The sequence below is a fragment of the Ceratotherium simum genome, chromosome 6, assembly GCF_057802395.1.
Source record: "Ceratotherium simum simum isolate JZ-2026a chromosome 6, ASM5780239v1, whole genome shotgun sequence".
Classification (NCBI taxonomy): Eukaryota; Metazoa; Chordata; class Mammalia; order Perissodactyla; family Rhinocerotidae; genus Ceratotherium; species Ceratotherium simum.
This window is the reverse complement of record NC_141905.1, coordinates 61,375,127-61,394,515: the sequence shown is the minus strand read 5'-3', so window position 1 is coordinate 61,394,515 and position 19,389 is coordinate 61,375,127. Positions and strand designations below refer to the sequence as shown.

The 19,389-nt window shown below is 37.2% G+C and overlaps 1 protein-coding gene across 2 annotated transcripts in view; it reads right to left on the bottom strand.

Annotated features, from left to right (window-relative positions):
- Positions 1-1,607: 1,607 nt before the first annotated feature.
- Positions 1,608-19,389, bottom strand: part of SLF2 (SMC5/6 complex localization factor 2) — a 40,834-nt gene continuing 23,052 nt past the window's right edge. For both annotated transcript variants that reach the window (XM_014785652.2, XM_004427961.3), the window contains exons 12-20: positions 16,408-16,510; positions 15,608-15,784; positions 13,827-13,924; positions 13,171-13,258; positions 12,036-12,167; positions 11,496-11,573; positions 9,738-9,824; positions 7,631-7,699; positions 1,608-4,916 (exon numbers count right to left, since the gene is read on the bottom strand). In XM_014785652.2, coding sequence (XP_014641138.1) covers positions 4,881-4,916; positions 7,631-7,699; positions 9,738-9,824; positions 11,496-11,573; positions 12,036-12,167; positions 13,171-13,258; positions 13,827-13,924; positions 15,608-15,784; positions 16,408-16,510 — 868 coding nt within the window. In that variant the 3' untranslated portion in view covers positions 1,608-4,880. The remainder of the gene's footprint in view (positions 4,917-7,630; positions 7,700-9,737; positions 9,825-11,495; positions 11,574-12,035; positions 12,168-13,170; positions 13,259-13,826; positions 13,925-15,607; positions 15,785-16,407; positions 16,511-19,389) is intronic.

Below are 19,389 nucleotides of genomic sequence, written 5' to 3'. Positions count from 1 at the left end.
GTTCCTGCTTTGCCATCTCCACCTCTGGTTTGCCCAGCACTCTCCCTTTCAGTGGCGTGATCTTTATTTTGGCCACGTATACAGCTGAGGTGCTTCTTCAGTAGGGACTGTCACCAGTGCAACAATGCTGTAGTCTCACTGTTCCACTGTGCCTCAGAAGCCTGTTTTGCCTGTTAAGTTTTCCTCCCAGCCAGTCTTCTTGGAGTCAGACCCAAAGCTGGGCCTTCTGGTTTGCCCTCTCTTGACTCCAGCCTGAGGAATGGTTAGCAAGGAAAAGGGAGTGTCAGGACATGTCCGAAAATGCTGGAATATCACCACCCACCACCCCTTTCTCAGCTTTAGCATACTGGACTTTTAAAAAAGTCACAAACCTAATTTTTTACCAGCAGAGACAGCACAGGACAGAGAAGCCTCTGGAACTCCCTGTGTCAGAAGGAATAGAACACACACACACTACAATTTTAAGAGATATGGTTTGCTCAGATGTCAGTGAACCCCAAAGTGCCTTAAGATCAATTTTATCATCTGAGAAGACCCTTAAGTAATAACAGCTAGCATTTAATTCAGTTCTTGCTATATGCCAGGCACTTTGCTAAGCACTGTTCACGCATTAGCTCATGTAGTCCTCACAAACCTGAGGTAGACACCGTTATTATTCCTTTCAACACATGAAGAAACTAAGGCTCAGAGAGGTTAAGTAACTTGCCAAAGATCAATCGGCTGGCACAGTGAATCTGGGATCTGAGGTCAGGCCCAAGGGCAAGGGCAAGGCCCTTAACTTGTACAAGGCTGTGCTGCCTGCCTCCCAGTGAGTACTTAAGGAAATGTCTCTGCTTTTGCCTGGGCTGTCACTCCCCTACCCCACCACCCCACTGTTGAAGAAAAATGCTCACAGGTGGTCTTCTCCTAACCAGCCTGTCAGAAGGAAGAAATACTGGCATGGTTCTGGAACCTGAGGCCTCTGGTTCCATGCAACCATGCCTAGCTCTTCTATGAGCTCATGAGAACAGTTTATCCTGTGAGGAGGTGTCACCCTATGTCTGCCCCTAGCTGGCATATCCAGAGCTGTATTTGCCTTGCAGGATGGAGGTGGTCCTAAGCCCTGCCTCGCATTGTAGGCCCTTCCCCTTTCTTAGCCCTGGGCTCTAGAATGAGGGAGCCAGGCCAAGGGTATTCTTTTCCAGTCTTCTTTGCCCAATAATAGTAAGTATTTTCACCTGGATACCAGGAGGTAAGATTCATGAGAGCTCTGTTTATGTTGTTCACCACTGAATCCTCACTGAATCTTCAAAAGAGTGCCTAGCATGTAGCAGGTACTCAATAGCTGTTGAATGAGCACACTAAATGAGGTAATATAAGAATGAGATTACTGAACTCCTGACTGCAAAGTATACAGCAAATTATTAATCAGGTTATATAAAAGTGAACTGTGTACAGCTATGGCTTTATGTATTCCAGAAACAGGAGACATCAGGCTAAAAAACTTATTGGAGAATCCAAAGCAAGACGAAGAAAGGAAAAAATTAGTTTTAAAAACTAGGAGATCGGGCAGGGGAAGAAACAGGACATTCCAGATACTTAACCAAACGAATATTACCAAACACATGTTCAAACTGAGAAAAAGCCATTTTAATAACACACACATACATTCATAGGACTTTAAACAAGATATAGTATAAAATATTTAAAAAAAAAAAAGGAAAGAAAAAGGCAATCTGCATTTACTTGTCAACTGCCTAGGAGCTGGTGGATGAACTGGCTGACAGAACTGCCTAGGGAAACGAATGCACAGACAACGAGGTGCACCCACACTGCAAATGAGTAATAAATCACCACCGCAGAGCAGGCACTACACGCCCAGCCACCTGTACCCTAACCTCCCCTCCTTAGAGACAAACCAGGACAGTCCTCCCCTAATTCTCCAACTCAGTCTTAATGGGTCACCTCTTAAAATTTTTTTTAAATTTAAAAATTACTCTTGGTTTAAAGACTCCACACATTATTACTGGCCAGTCCCCACCAACCATACTTGTTTTGACAGAAATAAAAATGCAAGTGCTCCAGCTGAGCCTGGATGACAACATGCCATTTTCTATCTTTTACATTTGGGGAGATTTTTGTGAAGTCAAAAGCAAGCTATTACTTGTACTTCAAAACAAAAACAAAATGCCAACCTTCCAAAAGGTGACAAAGGCACCATTGCCATCAGGAGACAGACAGAAAATGTACAAATGCTGTTACTTTACTGCTACATAGATGTGTTTTGTGCATGGAGAGCTTCTTCACTTAACATGACATAATTAACAGAATTATATTTTTGGATAACAAGAGAAGCAGTTTAGAAAAGGCAAACAGTAACACACAAAAGCATAAACACTTACAAGTACCTTAATTTTCAGCTTGCAATAAGGGTAATAAGTTTGACACATATAACCAGAAAATTAAGACAAGGTGATTTTTGGCACAGTAGTATTGCCAAACACACCACCACTCAGTGCAAGCTTTGTTTGCCAAGTCCCAAAAGTGGCCTGACATTCTCTGTGCAATGAACATTTTCTCCCCTACTACCATCCCATTCACTGGGCAACAACAGCAGGAGGGAGACAAAGCATAGAGACTCAAGAGGGAGAAGAATACTACTTGCTTTGAGAGAAAAACCATGGGCTACTTGTGCCAGAAGAGAATCACAAAATTTTTATGAGAACCCAAATGCAAATACTGACTGGAATATGACCTGGAGACTGAAGATATCTACCAGAGTCACAAATATAAGGGCCCAAACTGATGTCTGGCCATTTATTTTAAAGGGACAGATGAAGTATTTAAGTATTTTTCTCTAATGGAGAAAGACAATTAAAAATAGAGACTTTTCTTATTGGATCTGCTAAATAAAAATGTATCAAAGTGGTTTTATATTTGATGCGCAGTTATCTGTTGAAACTGCAATATAAAAGGGTCACTTAAAAAAAAAAACCTGAATAACCCACTTGTCCCCTCATCAATGTACACGATTAGAAAATATTTACACACTGTAATTACAAGCAATATAAGCAGTATTTTATACTTTGAGATTTTGTACACTTTACACAATGCAAAATGAGAAAAATATGAACACTTATAAAATTACACACAAATAATGTATCTACAAAGCATTAAATTACAGAGAGTGAAAGCCCCCATTGTTGGGCAGATAGATGCCAGAGTTTCAAGCTTCTGTCAAATATAACTCTTTGTATCTATCTCATTAACCGTAAGTGGCATTTTCTAATAATACCCTTGAGAGGTAGTATCAAGATAATATTCTTACTAGTAAACTCAACACAAAATACAACTTTTGTTGGTCTGACTCTTAAGAGGCTCATTCAGCCAGGGTTCTTGGGAACTGGATTTATTTAGCCTTCTCTATAAAATCTCTAACTGCTCAATGCTTGACACGGGCTCAAAAGTTACTGATACTATTTTAAATGATAAATTTAAGATAAAATGCTTTTTACACCTAAGCCTCAATTTAGAGGTAGAAAGCTATTTTTCAAAATTTATTTTCTCCCCTCTCAAACCACAAACATCAAGTCCAATTCCCTTGCCCTCCATCATCTTTTCCCCCACAACCAGAGACATTAGAGTGCTCAGGAGAGCAGTGTCATCCAAGTCAATACTGAAAGAAAGAAGAAAAACATTGGCATTCTCTTTTAAGAAACAAACCCTCCTAAAAGGGACACTCAGTCAACAAAAGAATTTTTCAGTTAGCTAGTAAGTGTCTATTAACTATCAAAGGCTTCAAAGGGCCCTTAGGCTAAGACCAGCATGTGCACTTCTACTAACCCTCCACCATTTAAACCAAAGGATGGCTTTCCAGTGTTTAAGAATTTAGAGCAGCTGTGGTTTTCAAGTGCAACAACTTTAAAATACAAGCACACGTGTGCGCGCACGCAATTACAAATGCGCACACAGTGTCCCAAAGAATAAACACCATCCAGGTCTCGGCCAAGGTTATATATTCATGAAAGAAAGATTTTTGGAAAGTTGTACAGATCTTTAAGCTTTTACAATACGGACTTCTGCAATATGGCTACCAAGGGCCAGAATTCTAAGATTTAACCAGTATTTAAAAAAATATATGCACTGAAAAGGAAATCCAAAACAAACTGCATATGAATGTTTTGGCATAAAATCAGAGGCACTATTTTATAGCTTAACCTCTTCCTCTTAAGGGGATCTTAAGTAGTTTGGACAATATACCAAACTTCTGTTTCTCAACTGTTTGTTTAAATGTATTTTGAAAACATAACATTTATAATCTTGATTAGTGAAGGAAAATGCATGGATTGAAACTTTCCTGTGCTTTACAGGAGTTACAGAAGAGATTTATCCTTTTTGCTACTGAACTCGGTTCTAAGCTTTCCCTTTGAGTCCTAAAATAACCAAGAGGGAAAATTAAACCCAACTGGAACTTGTTCTTGGTTTGCATGTCCAACTCCTCAAGTTGGTCCAAACCCTTTCTTACATATTTCCTGTAATTATCCAAGTGCCACAAATACAATCCAAAAAAAAAAAAAAAGATAACTGGCTTACAATTTAACAAAAGGAGTTAATAGGGGCAAGTTAGACATGCAACTATTAGCTGCTTCTACCCCTCCCCTCTTGTTATAGGATTCTGCTCTTTTAAAAGGCCAGTTGCCTTAATTAAGCAGACCGTGTTTCATATCTGCTTCAGAAACGGCAATTTCTTCATTACCAGCTTCATACTAGATATTCAAGTGGCACATTTGCTGCACATTTTCTTAGCATTCCACTGGATTATGTAGTAATCCTTTCTGCTCCTCTAGGAAAGACTCTTACTGAATTTCTCTTGGTTCATATTTTTGCTGCTGCAAGTCTTGTTAAGAATCTGGTACCCAGAAGTCATGAAGCTGCCCCTAGAAAAGGGAAGGGGAAAAAAACAGGATAAAAGAAAATCAGATTATGAATTAATCCTTATAAAACTACTAATCATCAGACAATGGGCTTTGATAATGAAAGTAATAAAATCTTTATATTGTACGTTTCTCTGAAAATTTATGATAATCAGATTCAAGTTTCACACTTCGTGGTCTAACAATAAAAAAAAGTATAAAATAAGTACAAAGACTTTTTTTCCTCACCAACATGTGGAGGGTCATATTTAAGATTAGGTAAAATGTTAAGCTGATTAATATATACGGTTTTGGTATTAAATTCTTTTCTGTTTTAATGCCACATCAGCAAAGATGGCTAGCTAAAAAACAGTCTATTGAAGTTAGAAGCTAAAATAAAAACAACAAAACATTAACTTAAGATCTCTCAAAGACTTCTCTAAAAAAGCACGTATATCTTATTAAGGACACCAACACAAAAGAACCAAAATGTCATAAAATATTGAGATTGCTTTTCCTAATTAATCTTCAGTGTTCCTATTACTTTGATATAAAATATAAACAACTTCTAGGCCCTATCTACTGGAAGTATTGTCCCTGGACCAGCAGCACTGGCATTAATCTGAGAACTTGTTCGGAATGCAGAATATCTTTAGGTCCCACTCCAGACCTATTGAATCAAACTCTGCATTTCAACAGGTTCCTAGCTGATGCCTATTTACATTAAAATTTGAGAAGCATCATTTTAGACAATCCCACATCAGTTAGTATGTAAACAAGCAGGATGGCAAACTTAACAGGTGTTTGAACAATGCCCCTCTTAAACAAAGTCTCCTTAGATATGACACCAAAAGCATAAGTGACAAAAGAAAAAAATAGATAAAACTAGACTTCATCACAATTAAAAACTTTTGTTCTACAAATGATACCATCAAGACAGTGAAAAGACAACACTTAGAATGGGAGAAAATATTTGCAAATTATATACCTAATAAGGGACTTGTATTTAGAACACATGGAGAATTCTTATAATCCAATAATAAAAAGATAAGAAACCCAATTAGAAAATGCACAAAGGATTTGAATAGACATTTCTCCAAAGAAGCTATATGAATGGCTAATAAGCACAGGAAAAGATGCTCAACATCATTAGTCATTAGGGAAATGCAAATTAAAACCACAATGAGATTCTACTTCCAATGCCCTACTATGGCTATAGTCAAAAAGACCGAGGGGCCAGCCTCCTGGCCTAGTGGTTAAGTTTGGTATGCTCCGCTTCAGCAGCCCGGGTTCGGTTCCCCAGTGCGGACATACACCACTCGTCAGCGGCCAGGCTGTGGCAGAGACCCACGTACAAGATAGAGGAACAAATGTTAGCTCAGGGGGAATCTTCCTCAGCAAAAAAAGAAAGAGAGCAAAGAAAGCAAGACAGAAAGCAAGAAAGCAAACAAGCAAGCAAGAAAGCAAGAAAGATAGATAATAACAAGGTCGGCAACAATGTGAAGAAATTAGAAACCTCATACATTCTGGTGGGAATGTAAAATGGTGCAGCCACTTTGGAAAATAATCTGGCAGTTCCTCAAAACATTTAACACAGAATTACCATATGACCCAGCAATTCCAACCCCAGGTATATGCCCAAGATGTCTTCATTTGAAGACATATGTTCACACAAAAACCTGTATCCAAATGTTCATGGAAGCATTATTCATAATAGCCAGGAAGTGGAACTAAGTCAAATGTCCATCTAACAAGTGGATAATAAAATGTGATATACCCATACAATGGAATATTATTTGGCTATAGAAAGGACATACACGCTATGACATAGACTCACTTAACATTATGTTACATGAAAGAAGCCACTCAGCTACTCATAAAAGACCACAAAGTATATGATTTCCTTTATATGAAATGTAAAGAATAGGCAAATCTACACAGACTTGTGTAGAATAGTGGTTGCTTAGGGCTTGCGGGGAGTGGGATGGGAGTGCAGGTGTTGGGGAATGGGGAATGACTGCTAATGGGTATGGGATTTCTTTTTGGAGTAACGAAAATGTTCTCAAGTTAGACAGTGGTAATGGCTGCACAACTCGTGCATATACTAAAAACCACTGTAGGCTTTATTATTTTTTTTGTGAGGAAGATCAGCCCTGAGCTAACATCCATGCTAATCCTCCTCTTTTTGCTGAGGAAGACCGGCTCTGAGCTAACATCGATTGCCAATCCTCCTCCTTTTTTCCCCCAAAGCCCCAGTAGATAGTTGTATGTCATAGTTGCACATCCTTCTAGTTGCTGTATGTGGGACACGGCCTCAGTGTGGCCGGAGAAGTGGTGAGTCGGTGCGCGCCCGGGATCTGAACCCGGGCCACCAGTAGTGGAGCACGCGCACTAACCGCTAAGCCACGGGGCCGGCCCAACTGTACACTTTAAATGGATGAAATGTATGCTATATGGATTTTATCTAATAAAGCTGTTAAGAAAAATGCTCCTCAGGAAACAACCTCCATTTGATGCAATGCAACATTTTAAAATACGCTCAAGCACCTCTGGAAATAAACTAATAAATAGAAAGCAAAGAAACCTAAAAAACATACATAAGCTATTATACTGGAGTTTTCAGTTTACCTTAAGATACCTAGAAGCAAGTGCTCTGTCATACTTTATTCAAAGAGTATGGAGAAGTATCATTTAGCAAAACTATTAAGAATAAACAAAATCGTTTAATAAAATGACACCTGAGTAGGCCGACAGTTCTGGATTATTTCCTGCCATTTTCCATGTATCCTGGCAACCAAGTCTTTCACCTTAAAAATATCAAAAAGGGGGAAAGGGATCAGATCAAAACATCCTCACCTAAAATCAATTTAATGCTTGATACAAAAGATCTGATAGCTGTGACAGGCCCACACCCAACAACTCAATTTGATTTTTGTCAAGAAAGAGAAAATAAACTACTCATCTTCCGGAGGGACTTTCAAATCACAGTGACTAATGAGACTTTTCTTCATCACCATAATCTAAAATACTGAATGCTTAGGACTCCATTTTCCCATTAGTTATTAAAGATCATCCAGAAAAATATATTCCCTGCTTTCAAGACACTTACATTTTCAACTTGCTGGCTTTTGAACACCCAGATAGAGAAGCTGAAGGGTGGGCTTTGTTATGGGGCCCAAGGTTTTTGTTTGTTCCCTGCCTTCCCAGCTTCTATTTGAAAGACTCAAGGTGACAAAAAATGGTTGTCATTTATTCCTTTCCACATTATTAGAAGATCCAAAATTCGCAATTACGCTTCCTTAGGTTTTTGCAAAGTACTATGAATCCTCTTTAAATACCTGGTATGTTCCTACATTTAGAGGTTTAGCAAGTCTTTGTGCGAAACTCAAACTTTCCTACCACTCTAGAGGTTCTCAATTAGCTCTTGAACATAACTGCTTAAGAAAAAATGTTTTAAACAAGTCAGGAATTTTATAGCTGCTCTAAGTTTAGAAAGTAAATTGCAAGGTCTGCTTTTCTCCTCCATTTAGAGTTCAGCAGATTCAGTTTCTTCAAAACAATCACCACCTCTACTAGAGGCTTGTGGGGAGGCATGCAACTCATCTATTTCAGCAGGACCATCCCCTGAAGCAATCTCCATAGACCTCTGTGTCACTCTCCACTCTAAGTAAGAGGAGCCCTGGCACCAATCTATGCCCAGCCCTTGGCTTTAAGAAACAAAAACCTTGGGTGGTCCCCTTTTAGCATGTCTGTCAGCAGTAGCCACTACCACCAACTTCTATGGGCCAGTTAACTCTAGTCAATGTTGAAAAGAATGTGCTTCTGAAACTATGACTTCAACTCTAAAGCAAAAGAGCTATCCCCTACACATAGTCGAAACTCTGCAATCTGATACAATTTCATTAATTGCTCATTTTTGTATTTAAATTAAATCTACTAAAATAAATAGATACTAAATCCAAATGGGCATTGTTGAAATGACTAACCTTTATAGCTAATTAATGCAAGATATAAAGTTACAAAGCTGAAACTTCACATTCAACGACTATCCAAAAACACAAGTGGCAAAAAACAATCAGCTTTACATTATAAAAGCTAAAAGATGTTTCAGAATAAAAAAAATCCTTAGGAGAAAAAGTTTTTTAAAAAGTGTTGTTTAATTTTATTTTTCATAAAAAATTGTCAAATCATTTTATTAATAATAAAATTGTTTTCCTAACTCCATACTCATATATTCAGCTTTTCTACTGTCTTTGAAGATACCAAACCTTTAAGAAAAAAGCTTAGAAACTTTACTGCTGAATCATTTCCGTCCTAGAGCTCAGACTGGGTGATGTAGGACTCAGAGATTTGAAAAGTCCTTCCTTTAACACATTCTCTAATAGAATAGTCAAAGGATAGCAGCTATACTAATTCTTCTCTATGAACAAAAGTTTTTGACCATCACAAAATTTTATAACCACTGTTTTCAAACTTACAGATTTATTTAAACAAGGCTTTAATCCTTGAAGCTAACTTAAGCATAAAGGTCTTAATTTGTACAATGGGAAAAAACTAAGAAGTTTCATTAGTACTGGAAGAATTTTTCTCCTTAGGTGTCAGGAGTTTTAGAACAGAAGGTATACTAAAATGAAAAATGTGTTTGCTTTGAGATTTCTTCCTTTGACTTTTACTCTGGCTAGAAGAACTTAGTAAAAGCTGATTTCTGTTACTAAAGAAGAAGATCGTATTTCTAATCTTATATGTTCTTTTTCATAAAGAGAGGCTTATATGTTTCTCTTCCTCAAATATTAATGTAACCAAAGTTAAAAAAACTAACAATATGTAAGAAAAACACACACTTACCTTAGTTCTATAAAACAGCCTTGCATCTTCCCTAATATCACACTTAACATGCTTTTCCAAAGCCCCACAGAGATGCACAAAGTGTTTCTGTGCAAAACAAATGCAACGGATGAAAACAACTCTGAAGTGTTACAAATTAACAAAGAGGAGACTATGTAGTTAAAACAAATAATAATCATTTAAAAATCTATCATCCTCCCATTAGCAATTTCTGATGTTAACTCTTCAACATAAAAGCAGTCCTATCAGTGAAAGTAGTAACTGCCACAACAATAAGACTGTTATGGTTTATTACTAGTTAATGTAAAAAATATATACAAAAATAAAAGTTATTTTGCTATGTATTAAGGCATATTAATGAAAATTAACCATAGAGCTCAGACTGTGACATAACACTCAGAAATTTAAATGAAGAGTCCTTCCTTTAACACCTTCTCTAATGGAATATTCAAATAACAGCTAACCTATTTTTTCTTCTATGAAGAAAACAAGCTTTAATAATAGTTCCTTGAAAAATTAAGTGCCTTAAGTTTTAGAAGTGTATAGTCCAAAACAGTCACTCTCATACATATAGTAAAGTTGAATATATTAAGGTGAGAATATAAATGGACACTTCTTGGGAGGGAACTGTGATAACAGCTATCTTAAAATAATTAAAATTTGAAAAATTTATAACCTTTGATTTAGCAACGCTACTTCTAGGAATTTACCCTATAGAAATGCTTGCATAGGCTGGTAGAGATATATGAATAAGCATGTTCATGTTAGCACTGAGTGTAATCACAAAAAGTATAATGTTCATCAATGAAGGTTTTGAAATACTATAGTTATTAGACAGAAATGCTAATATATTAAAGTGAAAATAAAAAGACAAGTGGCAAATAATATGAATAGTATGACTCCATTTTTGTTATAATTATGTTAGTACATGCATACATTATGGAGAAATTTACAGGAGGGCACTGGATTGCAGGAATCTTTCACTTTCTACCTTACATGGTTTTAGAATAATTGAATTTTTAAATAACGATTATTGTTTTTTAATCAGAAAAAAAATAATTAGAAGAAATGTAAAGACCATATAAGAACATTATAGATAGACGACTATATTAGGTTACAATCAGGAGCGCAAACATAGTTCTATGTACAACAGTGTTTATAAAAACACATGAATCAGTCTTGTGTCCTTTTCATTATGCCTAAGAAGATACTAAATTTTAAAACAGGGGTTGGATTACCTAAGGTGTGAAACACGAGGAACTAAACAAGAACTGTCCCGAGGAGTATGGATCATGGTACTATAGGAAGAACAGAATAATTCAAAACGAAAATCTGAATAGGAGATAATTTAGAAATGTATATCTGAAGTAGCCTGACTTACCGTCAGTTTAATTTTGAAGGCAAATATTTCTAAAGAAAAAAAAAGTGGAGTGGGAGAAGAGATGGAGAGAAATCAGCTAAGAGCTGGCCCAGGTGGTATTTGGTGACCTTGATATCTTATTAATGTATTACATTGTTGCCAAGTTGTAATGGCTAAGTTCCACTCCAATAAACAGAACTAACATTTATGGACAAATAATTCTTGTCAATGATATGGCTGCAAGGTTACTATTACTTCCCTCTAGTGAGTGTACAATGGGATTTCTATAGCAAATCCAAAGTTAACTTTTACTAAGTTTTCTCCTATATGAAGAATGCTTATGCATTCCATCAATAGTGACACTTACTAAAAATAAAAAAACACTAAAAACTACCTACCCGTTGTCCAGAAGAAAAAGAATGAGAACAACTAACTTCACCGACTAAATGGAGAAGAATGTAGGTCAGGTAATATGCCTGTTAGAGAAATGAATAAAATGAACACCCATAAATTAGTTAGCATAGACGTCAATCCAGTTTACACATTAGGAAAGTTGCCCAGGAAGGATTAAGGATTTGCTAAAGTTAACCAAGCTGGTTAAGTGGGGAAAAGCCAAGCATTTAACTCAGGCTTTCTGATTTCTAACTCAAGTGCATTCCTTTTACCACCTCATGACTGCCCTAGTCAACGGCCACAAAAAATATTCCCAGTATTAATTACCAACAATCATCCTTTTATCTCAATTCGCAACTCTCAAGTTTACTGAAGAATTTCATGACAGCGAAAAAGAAAAAATATCATTCACTTTATAACTGTGTTTGCTAGAATGTATCTAGTCTCTAATTCCAGAAATGCCTACGCTATCAGTCTGTGTTAGGAAGTTGGCATCTGTTATGCTCATATGTACTCTTCTGAGATGATCTAAAAGCCCTGGATACCTGCTTTTCAAGTTCCAAATGCAGACTGTCATCAATAGTGCCATTTGGTTGTTCAGCCCTTTTCTTCAAGACCATTTTCTTCAACAAGTCAGAAGGTTTCATTTGCACAAGATAGCGATGTAGGACTGATACCTATCAAAAGAAAGAGGAGACATTATTACTAAGCAATACAGTTGCTCTTCCCTAGGCCACCTTTTTTCAGTGTGTCCTCTGTTCATTTTGCCTTCTCTAATTTTGCCCCTTTAGTTTTCTTTGTAGTCCAGTGACATCCATTTCTGCTTTACTTAAAAGTCCTCAATTGCTTAAAAGTGCTTTTAAACGAAAGATTTAGTACTTGTAATTGAGGATAAAAGCTTAAGGGGGAGACCAAATGGCATAACAATAGAGGTCAAAGGGAGTGCTTTCTCTATGAAATTATTTGAAAGTCGGCAATGCTGAATCTCCCTGTGAGCAGAAATCACTGAATTCTGAAAATAATTCTTTTTTTTTTTTTTTGTGAGGGAGATCAGCCCTGAGCTAACATCCACGCTAATCCTCCTCTTTTTGCTGAGGAAGACCGGCTCTGAGCTAACCAGCTCTGAGCTAACATCTATTGCCAACCCTCCTCCTTTTTTTTCCCCCAAAGCCCCAGTAGATAGTTGTATGTCATAGTTGCACATCCTTCTAGTTGCTGTATGTGGGACGCGGCCTCAGCATGGCCGGAAAAGCAGTGCATCGGTGCGCACCCGGGATCCGAACCCGGGCCGCCAGCAGCAGAGCACGCTCACTTAACCGCTAAGCCACGGGGCTGGCCCTGGAAGGCAACCATATTTAAGCTCTTTTGATAACAACTGCTAACCTTAATGAGGTGAATTTAATAAATAATGTCATATTATTATGATTTTCCCAGCAGTTTTTATATATTATTTCATCTGTCTACAACCATCCTATGTGGTAGAGAGTGTGATACCATCTCCATTTCACAGATGAAGAAACTGGATCTCATTAGTTAAGTACCATTCTAAAGCCTACATGAATAGTATTATGCCTGAGAGTTGAGATCTAACACCAGGACTTCTGACTTAGGATCCATCAATTTTTCCTACACCTCACTACTTCTCCATTTATTAAAAGAAAACAAAAATGATATTTATACCTGCAGATTAGTGGCATTAGGGATATCTTCACGTTTCTCATCCAAAAGCTTTGAAATAATCACTAGGCTGAGGCACTGTCTCAGTTGCCTGGAATTAGAATTTCAAAGTATTTAGAATGTATTTTAATCAATACTGCTTGAGAAGCAAATGAATGAGCCAAAAAGAGTTCTTCTGGTTCTTCTTATTGGAAATATAGCTAATGTTTCAAGAGAAGGCTATACAAGAACATATGAGCTTTAATGGAACAGTAAAAGTTTCATGTAAAATATTTCTACATAAAGTTAGAGTTGCCTGAAGCTCAGGCAAATCATTAAGGAGGCTTTATCTTTGACACTGCTGATTTACTGATAGAAAATCTATTTTATTGCTGGAATTTCTTTTTACTAAAGCAAAAAAATGCTAATTCATTCATTTTCATGGTACGTGCCATTTAAATTAAGTTATCAGATAAGCTAAAATTAAAACTCAAGAATATTACAAAATGATCTGAGTATCAGAATCAGGCTGCCAATGCCTTTTCCCACAGCTGAATATGAAATAAAAGACTCTGATCTAACATTCGAGGAATGATGAAAGGAAATAAAGGCCCCCAAAGCTTTTCCTTAATGTAAACACTATAAAATTTTCTTAATGTCTAATTCTCACTTTTCAATACCTTCCACGTGGCGTCCAGTTAGGGACCAGCTGTACCAACCACAGAAGGTTGTGAGGATGACTGGAGAGTTCATTTATGGCCAGACAGAGTTCAGGCACCTGAAAACAAAGAATGAGCAAGATTTTCCAATAAGTCAATGGAATCAAACATCTAATAGATCATCCACATCTTTTCTTGCCCTGATGAAAGCGTTATTACAATAAGAGCACTCATTTTTAGAGATAGCGTGGACTCTAGAACCTGCTAAAATGTACACAGTCAGTCTTAAACTCCAGAACAGACTAACCAGATACATTTATCAGAATTTCATTTGACGTTCATGTTTTGTGCTACGTCACATCTATACCGGTATTTAAACAGTACTTCTTGGAAAAATAAAGTGATCTAAATACAAATATCAGTTTCCGAAGGTGTATAATGAGAGTTGTACAAGATCGTACATGTTCCTGACCTGGGATTTCTTGCATTTTAGGGATCCTCAACTATTCTAGTATTTAAAGTCTAACAGAATTGCTTCAAAATGATCCCTGAGTAGTGGAAGGAAGCATGGCAAGAGGGTAACAGATGAGACAAAATTATGTCTTGACAATTGTTGAAGCTGGGTGATAGGTACTTCGGTGTTCATTACACTCTTCTACACTTTTGCACGTTTGAAATTTTCCACCAAGAAAGGCTGAAAAATATAATCTTTAAAAACCTAGGGCCAGCCCTGTGGCTTGGTGGTTAAGTGCGCGTACTGCAATGCTGGCGGCCCGGGTTCGGATCCCGGGTGCGCATCGAGGCACCACTTCTCCGTCCATCCTGAGGCCGAGTCCCACATACAGCAACTAGAAGGATGTGCAGCTATGACATGCAACTATCTGCTGGGGCTTTGGGGGGAAAAAATAAAATAAATAAAATCTTTAAAAACCTAACAAAAATTATATATGTTTACTCTCAATACAGCTGCATAAGTTCAACTCAAGTTCTTGCTGTATATGTGACTCACTCCATCATTTCATTTAGGTCTCTGCTTAAAGGTCACTTCAGAAAGGGCTTCCCTGACTGCCTCATCTGAAACAGCAGAGCATCCCTGCCTTGCTACTCTCTTTTCCCATGTCCTGCTTTATTTTAATCTGTAGCACTACATTTACTTTATTATCTAACCCTCTGACTAGGATAAATCTGCCATGAGGGCAAGGGCTTTATCGTTTTCACAGCTGTATCTCTAGCACCTACATTAATACTTGGCCCACAGTAAATCCCCAATAAACACATTTTTTGTTGAAAGAATAGCTGCAGTTTTAGAAAAGATTCAGTTATCATGACTTTAAATAATACAGTTCCAGCAAAGAAAGTCTTTTCCTCAGTTTATTTTTCATCTGCCAAAGATCTTAACTGAGCTTAGAAACTATTAATTCTTTTTTTTTTTTGGGGGGGGGAGGAAGATCAGCCCTGAGCTAACATCCGTGCTAATCCTCCTCTTTTTGCTGAGGAAGACCGTCTCTGAGCTAACATCTATTGCCAATCCTCCTCCTTTTTTCTCCCCAAAGCCCCAGCAGATAGTTGTATGTCATAGTTGCACATCCTTCTAGTTGCTGTATGTGGGATGCAGCCTCAGCATGGCCGGACAAGCAGTGCGTCGGTGCGCGCCCAGGATCCGAACCCGGGCCGCCAGTAGCGGAGCGCACGCACTTAACCGCTAAGCCATGGGGCCGGCCCTATTAATTCTGCATACATTATGAAAGTCAAATTGTGATGCTATACAAAAAAACCAATACTCAAGTTTTAAGTAATGTTACCTTTGTGTTCCAATCTCTGATGTTTTTCATCAGGTTTATCAGGAGGCTTTGAAAGTCCACTAGAGGAATCTGTTTCAGCTGTTTCTCCAAACTCATTTTAAACAACATTAAAATCAGCAACATTATTTCATGATCCTGGTAACCTTCTGGATGTATAGATGTACACAAGCCTAGAAACTTTGACAGAAATGCAGAGACAAAATAACTTAAGGAGATATGTTTTACTTGAAGAGTTTAAGTTACAAAAACTTTTTCGACAAAAAATGCAAAAGAGAACTATAAGGAAAACAAAACATCAGCTGACTACAAAAAGGAAGGCAAGAAATAGTCATGTTAATAGTTGGGTTAGGTGACTGGATAAATATTTTCTTCTCCATTTTTCATTTTCAAGATTTTCTTCTCAACTGTTCAATATTATTGATTTGATTCAGCCACTAAAAATATTTTAACATTATTAATTCTTGATCAGTAAGTTATATTCTAAGTGATAATTTTTTTCTTTATACATCCTCTAAAAAATTATTGGATTCAAAAAATATTTGTTTCAAAAAGCTTTTTGGTAAATGCATTTCTAGAACTATTTTAATTACATAACTCTGATCTAAAGTTCCCTTTCACTCCTAATATTAAAACAAAAATAAAAACAGCAAAAACAACCTGTAATACAAAGATTATTGCTAAAAACTTTCAGAGACTGGAAATCACCTGGTAAAACACTAGTGATTTTGTTTTAAAACCATTAACCACAAAACTAAATGGTAGCTCTGTGCTAAAGACATACAATAGAGTTTTTTTCCTACCTTAACCACATTTAAAATGTTGGTTTCAGGAAAAGTTGAAAAAATTGGCTTACAAGATGAATCTTCACTTCCTTTTACCCCCAATGTCATCAGTGTTTCAGAACTATTGAAAAGTGAATAAAGCAATGGGAAAATTAGGCACAAAATTATTTTAAGAAATACTGAACAACGAAGAAGTTTTATTGAGGTATAATTTACATACAATATAAAGAATATACCCATTTTAAGTTTTGATAAATGTATATCTACTAGTGTAAACACCATCCAAATCAAGAAATAGAACAGTCCCATTATCCCCAAGAGTCCCTTCATGCCAGATCCAAGTCAATCCACTATCTCCTACTCCTGGTAAACACTAATCTGATTTCCCTCTCTATGCATTGGTTTTCCCTTAATGCTACTCTTTATAAGGCACTATCCTCATTGACCTTGGTATCAGAGAGCTATGCAGAAGGTGGCTCTCACTATAAAGAACTCATCATATTTAAAGGCCTCATGAGTGGCCTAAAGAAACTGCCACAGCAATATAAAGACACAATTCTAGGCACCTCAGTTTTGGTTGAGGTAATCAGTGAAGGTTCATGGAAGAGGAGACACATGAACTTGGCCTTCAAAAAATAGACAATACTTTCTTGTTTAATTTTTTGAATAAATAACACCTTCATATGGTTAAAAAAAGTCAAAAAAAAAGGCACAGTATGCTGTGAAGAACTGTCCTCCCAGTTTAGCTCTTCAGCACCATTTCCCCTCCTCACAGACATTCACCACTAGTTTTAGTCCTTCCTACCACAAATAAATATGAATATATGCCCCCTCCACTTTCAATACAAATGGTAGCATACTATATACTCTGTTGTGCACCTCTCTTTTTTCACTTAATATATCTTGGAGATATTTCCATAACTATATGTTAAGAACTTTCTTATTTTTTAAAATATCTGCTTGGTAGTCCTGTGTCCCTTCCTAGCTGTACAAACTAATGCAAGTTACTCAGTCTTTCTGCTCCTGACTCACCTGTAAAAGGGGGATGAAAATACTATCTAATAGTTGTAGTGACTATTAAATGAAGTACTCTATGTTAAGCCCTTAGAACTGTGCCTGACACATAGTAAGCAATATGTGTTTGCAGTTGTGATGATTGTTATTAAAGTAGCATGGTTTATTTAACCCATCCCCTACAGACAGACTGTCTTTTGCTCTTATAAACAGTGCTTCAACAAGTGAGACAGGAAATATTTTGGTGAGCAGACACTGAGGATGGAGGTAAGGGAGCAGCATGAGGAAGAGCCAATGGAATAACAGCTAATGTGGAGCAACAGCAAGCAGATCGATTTGGTCTGAACAAAATAGAAAATAGGTCCGAGTCAAATAGCAGAGTCTTAAATATGAGGTGTAAAGGTTTGAGAATAGAAAGAAAGAAGTTCAAGGCTATACTTTCATAAAAGGAACCCTCCAATAGTGAAAAGAATAAACATCTTAGAGGTGGAAGCTCCTGGGGGAAAGGAGATTTTTGCCAGGCTAGGCATGCAAAGGGGATCTGAATTAGACTGACACTGAGAATGAAAGGGAAGGAATAGCTGTGAGATAGGTAGAGGAAGACGTGAGACTGAAAATTGATGGATATAGAATAGAAAGAGGTTAGGACTCAAATTTTAAGTCTGTATATTTAGCAAAATAATAGTCAAGAAGAGAACCATACTAGTATCCTTTAATATCTTACTCTTCCTATCTGAATATTTACTCTAACAACCTTCAAGTATTTTTCACTCCAAATCTACTGTTTGCATAGAAACTTGTTATTATGAAGATGCATGTGTATACATCAGTAAAAACAAGTAAATTGCATGTGAGCCCCAGTGAGAGAAGAGTGAGTTGTGCTCCTGTCTCAACTGGATTCAGTCTTGCGCTCATGCTGTTTGAAGAGGCATTTCATTATGTTTCACTCATTCCTTCACCAGCTCACCCTTGGGTACCTGTGCTCATCTTTGCCTACCACTCACTATACAGCAACAGGGACTATGGCCACCACCTCCCTGCTCTGGTCACCAAACCTGACTGAAGCAACTCTTCAACCGGTAAGTAATAAAAAAAGCCTATTTTACCAAATATTATTTGTATTTATTATGTCTTAATGCAATCATTATATATCTTTATTTCACTATTTCTACTATGGTACCTGCTCACTACAGTGAAGAAAGAAATTCAAATCTGTTGCATACGACATACAAAATTACCACACACCACTGAGTTTGTTAAATGTTAAATAATAAAACAGTTCGTATTTTATCTTTTTAAATATGGGTGTTTGAGTATTTTAGTTATGTTTGGGGTTTTTGGATGGGCTGGGAAAGCATTATTTTTCCTATGTTTAGTGATGGAATATAGTCTTTATCTGAAAATTTCCAACATATTTTCAGATACAGATTACAACTGAGCAACAAGGGATCCTGTGTGGGGTGGAAAGAGAACTGGAGAGATGAAGAGTTTGGTTTTGGATATCCCAAGTAACAAGAATTCATATTTTTCTCAGAAGGGAAGATGAGTATACTCTCATAACGTTTAGGAACTGTTTTTATTTCTTCTTCTGTCATCAGTCTATTCATTTCCTTTCTTCATTTTTCTAACAGGTTATCAATCTTTTTCTTATTAATTTGAAATTAAGCCTTTGGGATCAGAGTTTCTCACACATACACACACACACTCCCCTCCCTCTCATTTTGAGTTTTTTTTTTTTTTTGAGGAAGATTGGCCCTGACCTAACATCTGTTGTCAATCTTCCTTCTTTTTTCCTTTTTCTCCCCAAAGCCCCAGTAGATAGTTGTATGTCACAGTTGTACATCCTTCTAGTTGCTCTATGTGAGAGGCTGCCTCAGCATGGCTTGATGAGCAGTGCGTAAGTCCGCACCCAGGATCCAAACCGGAGAACCCCGGGCCGTCGAAGTGGAGCGCGCGAACTTAACTGCTACACCACCGGGCCGGCCC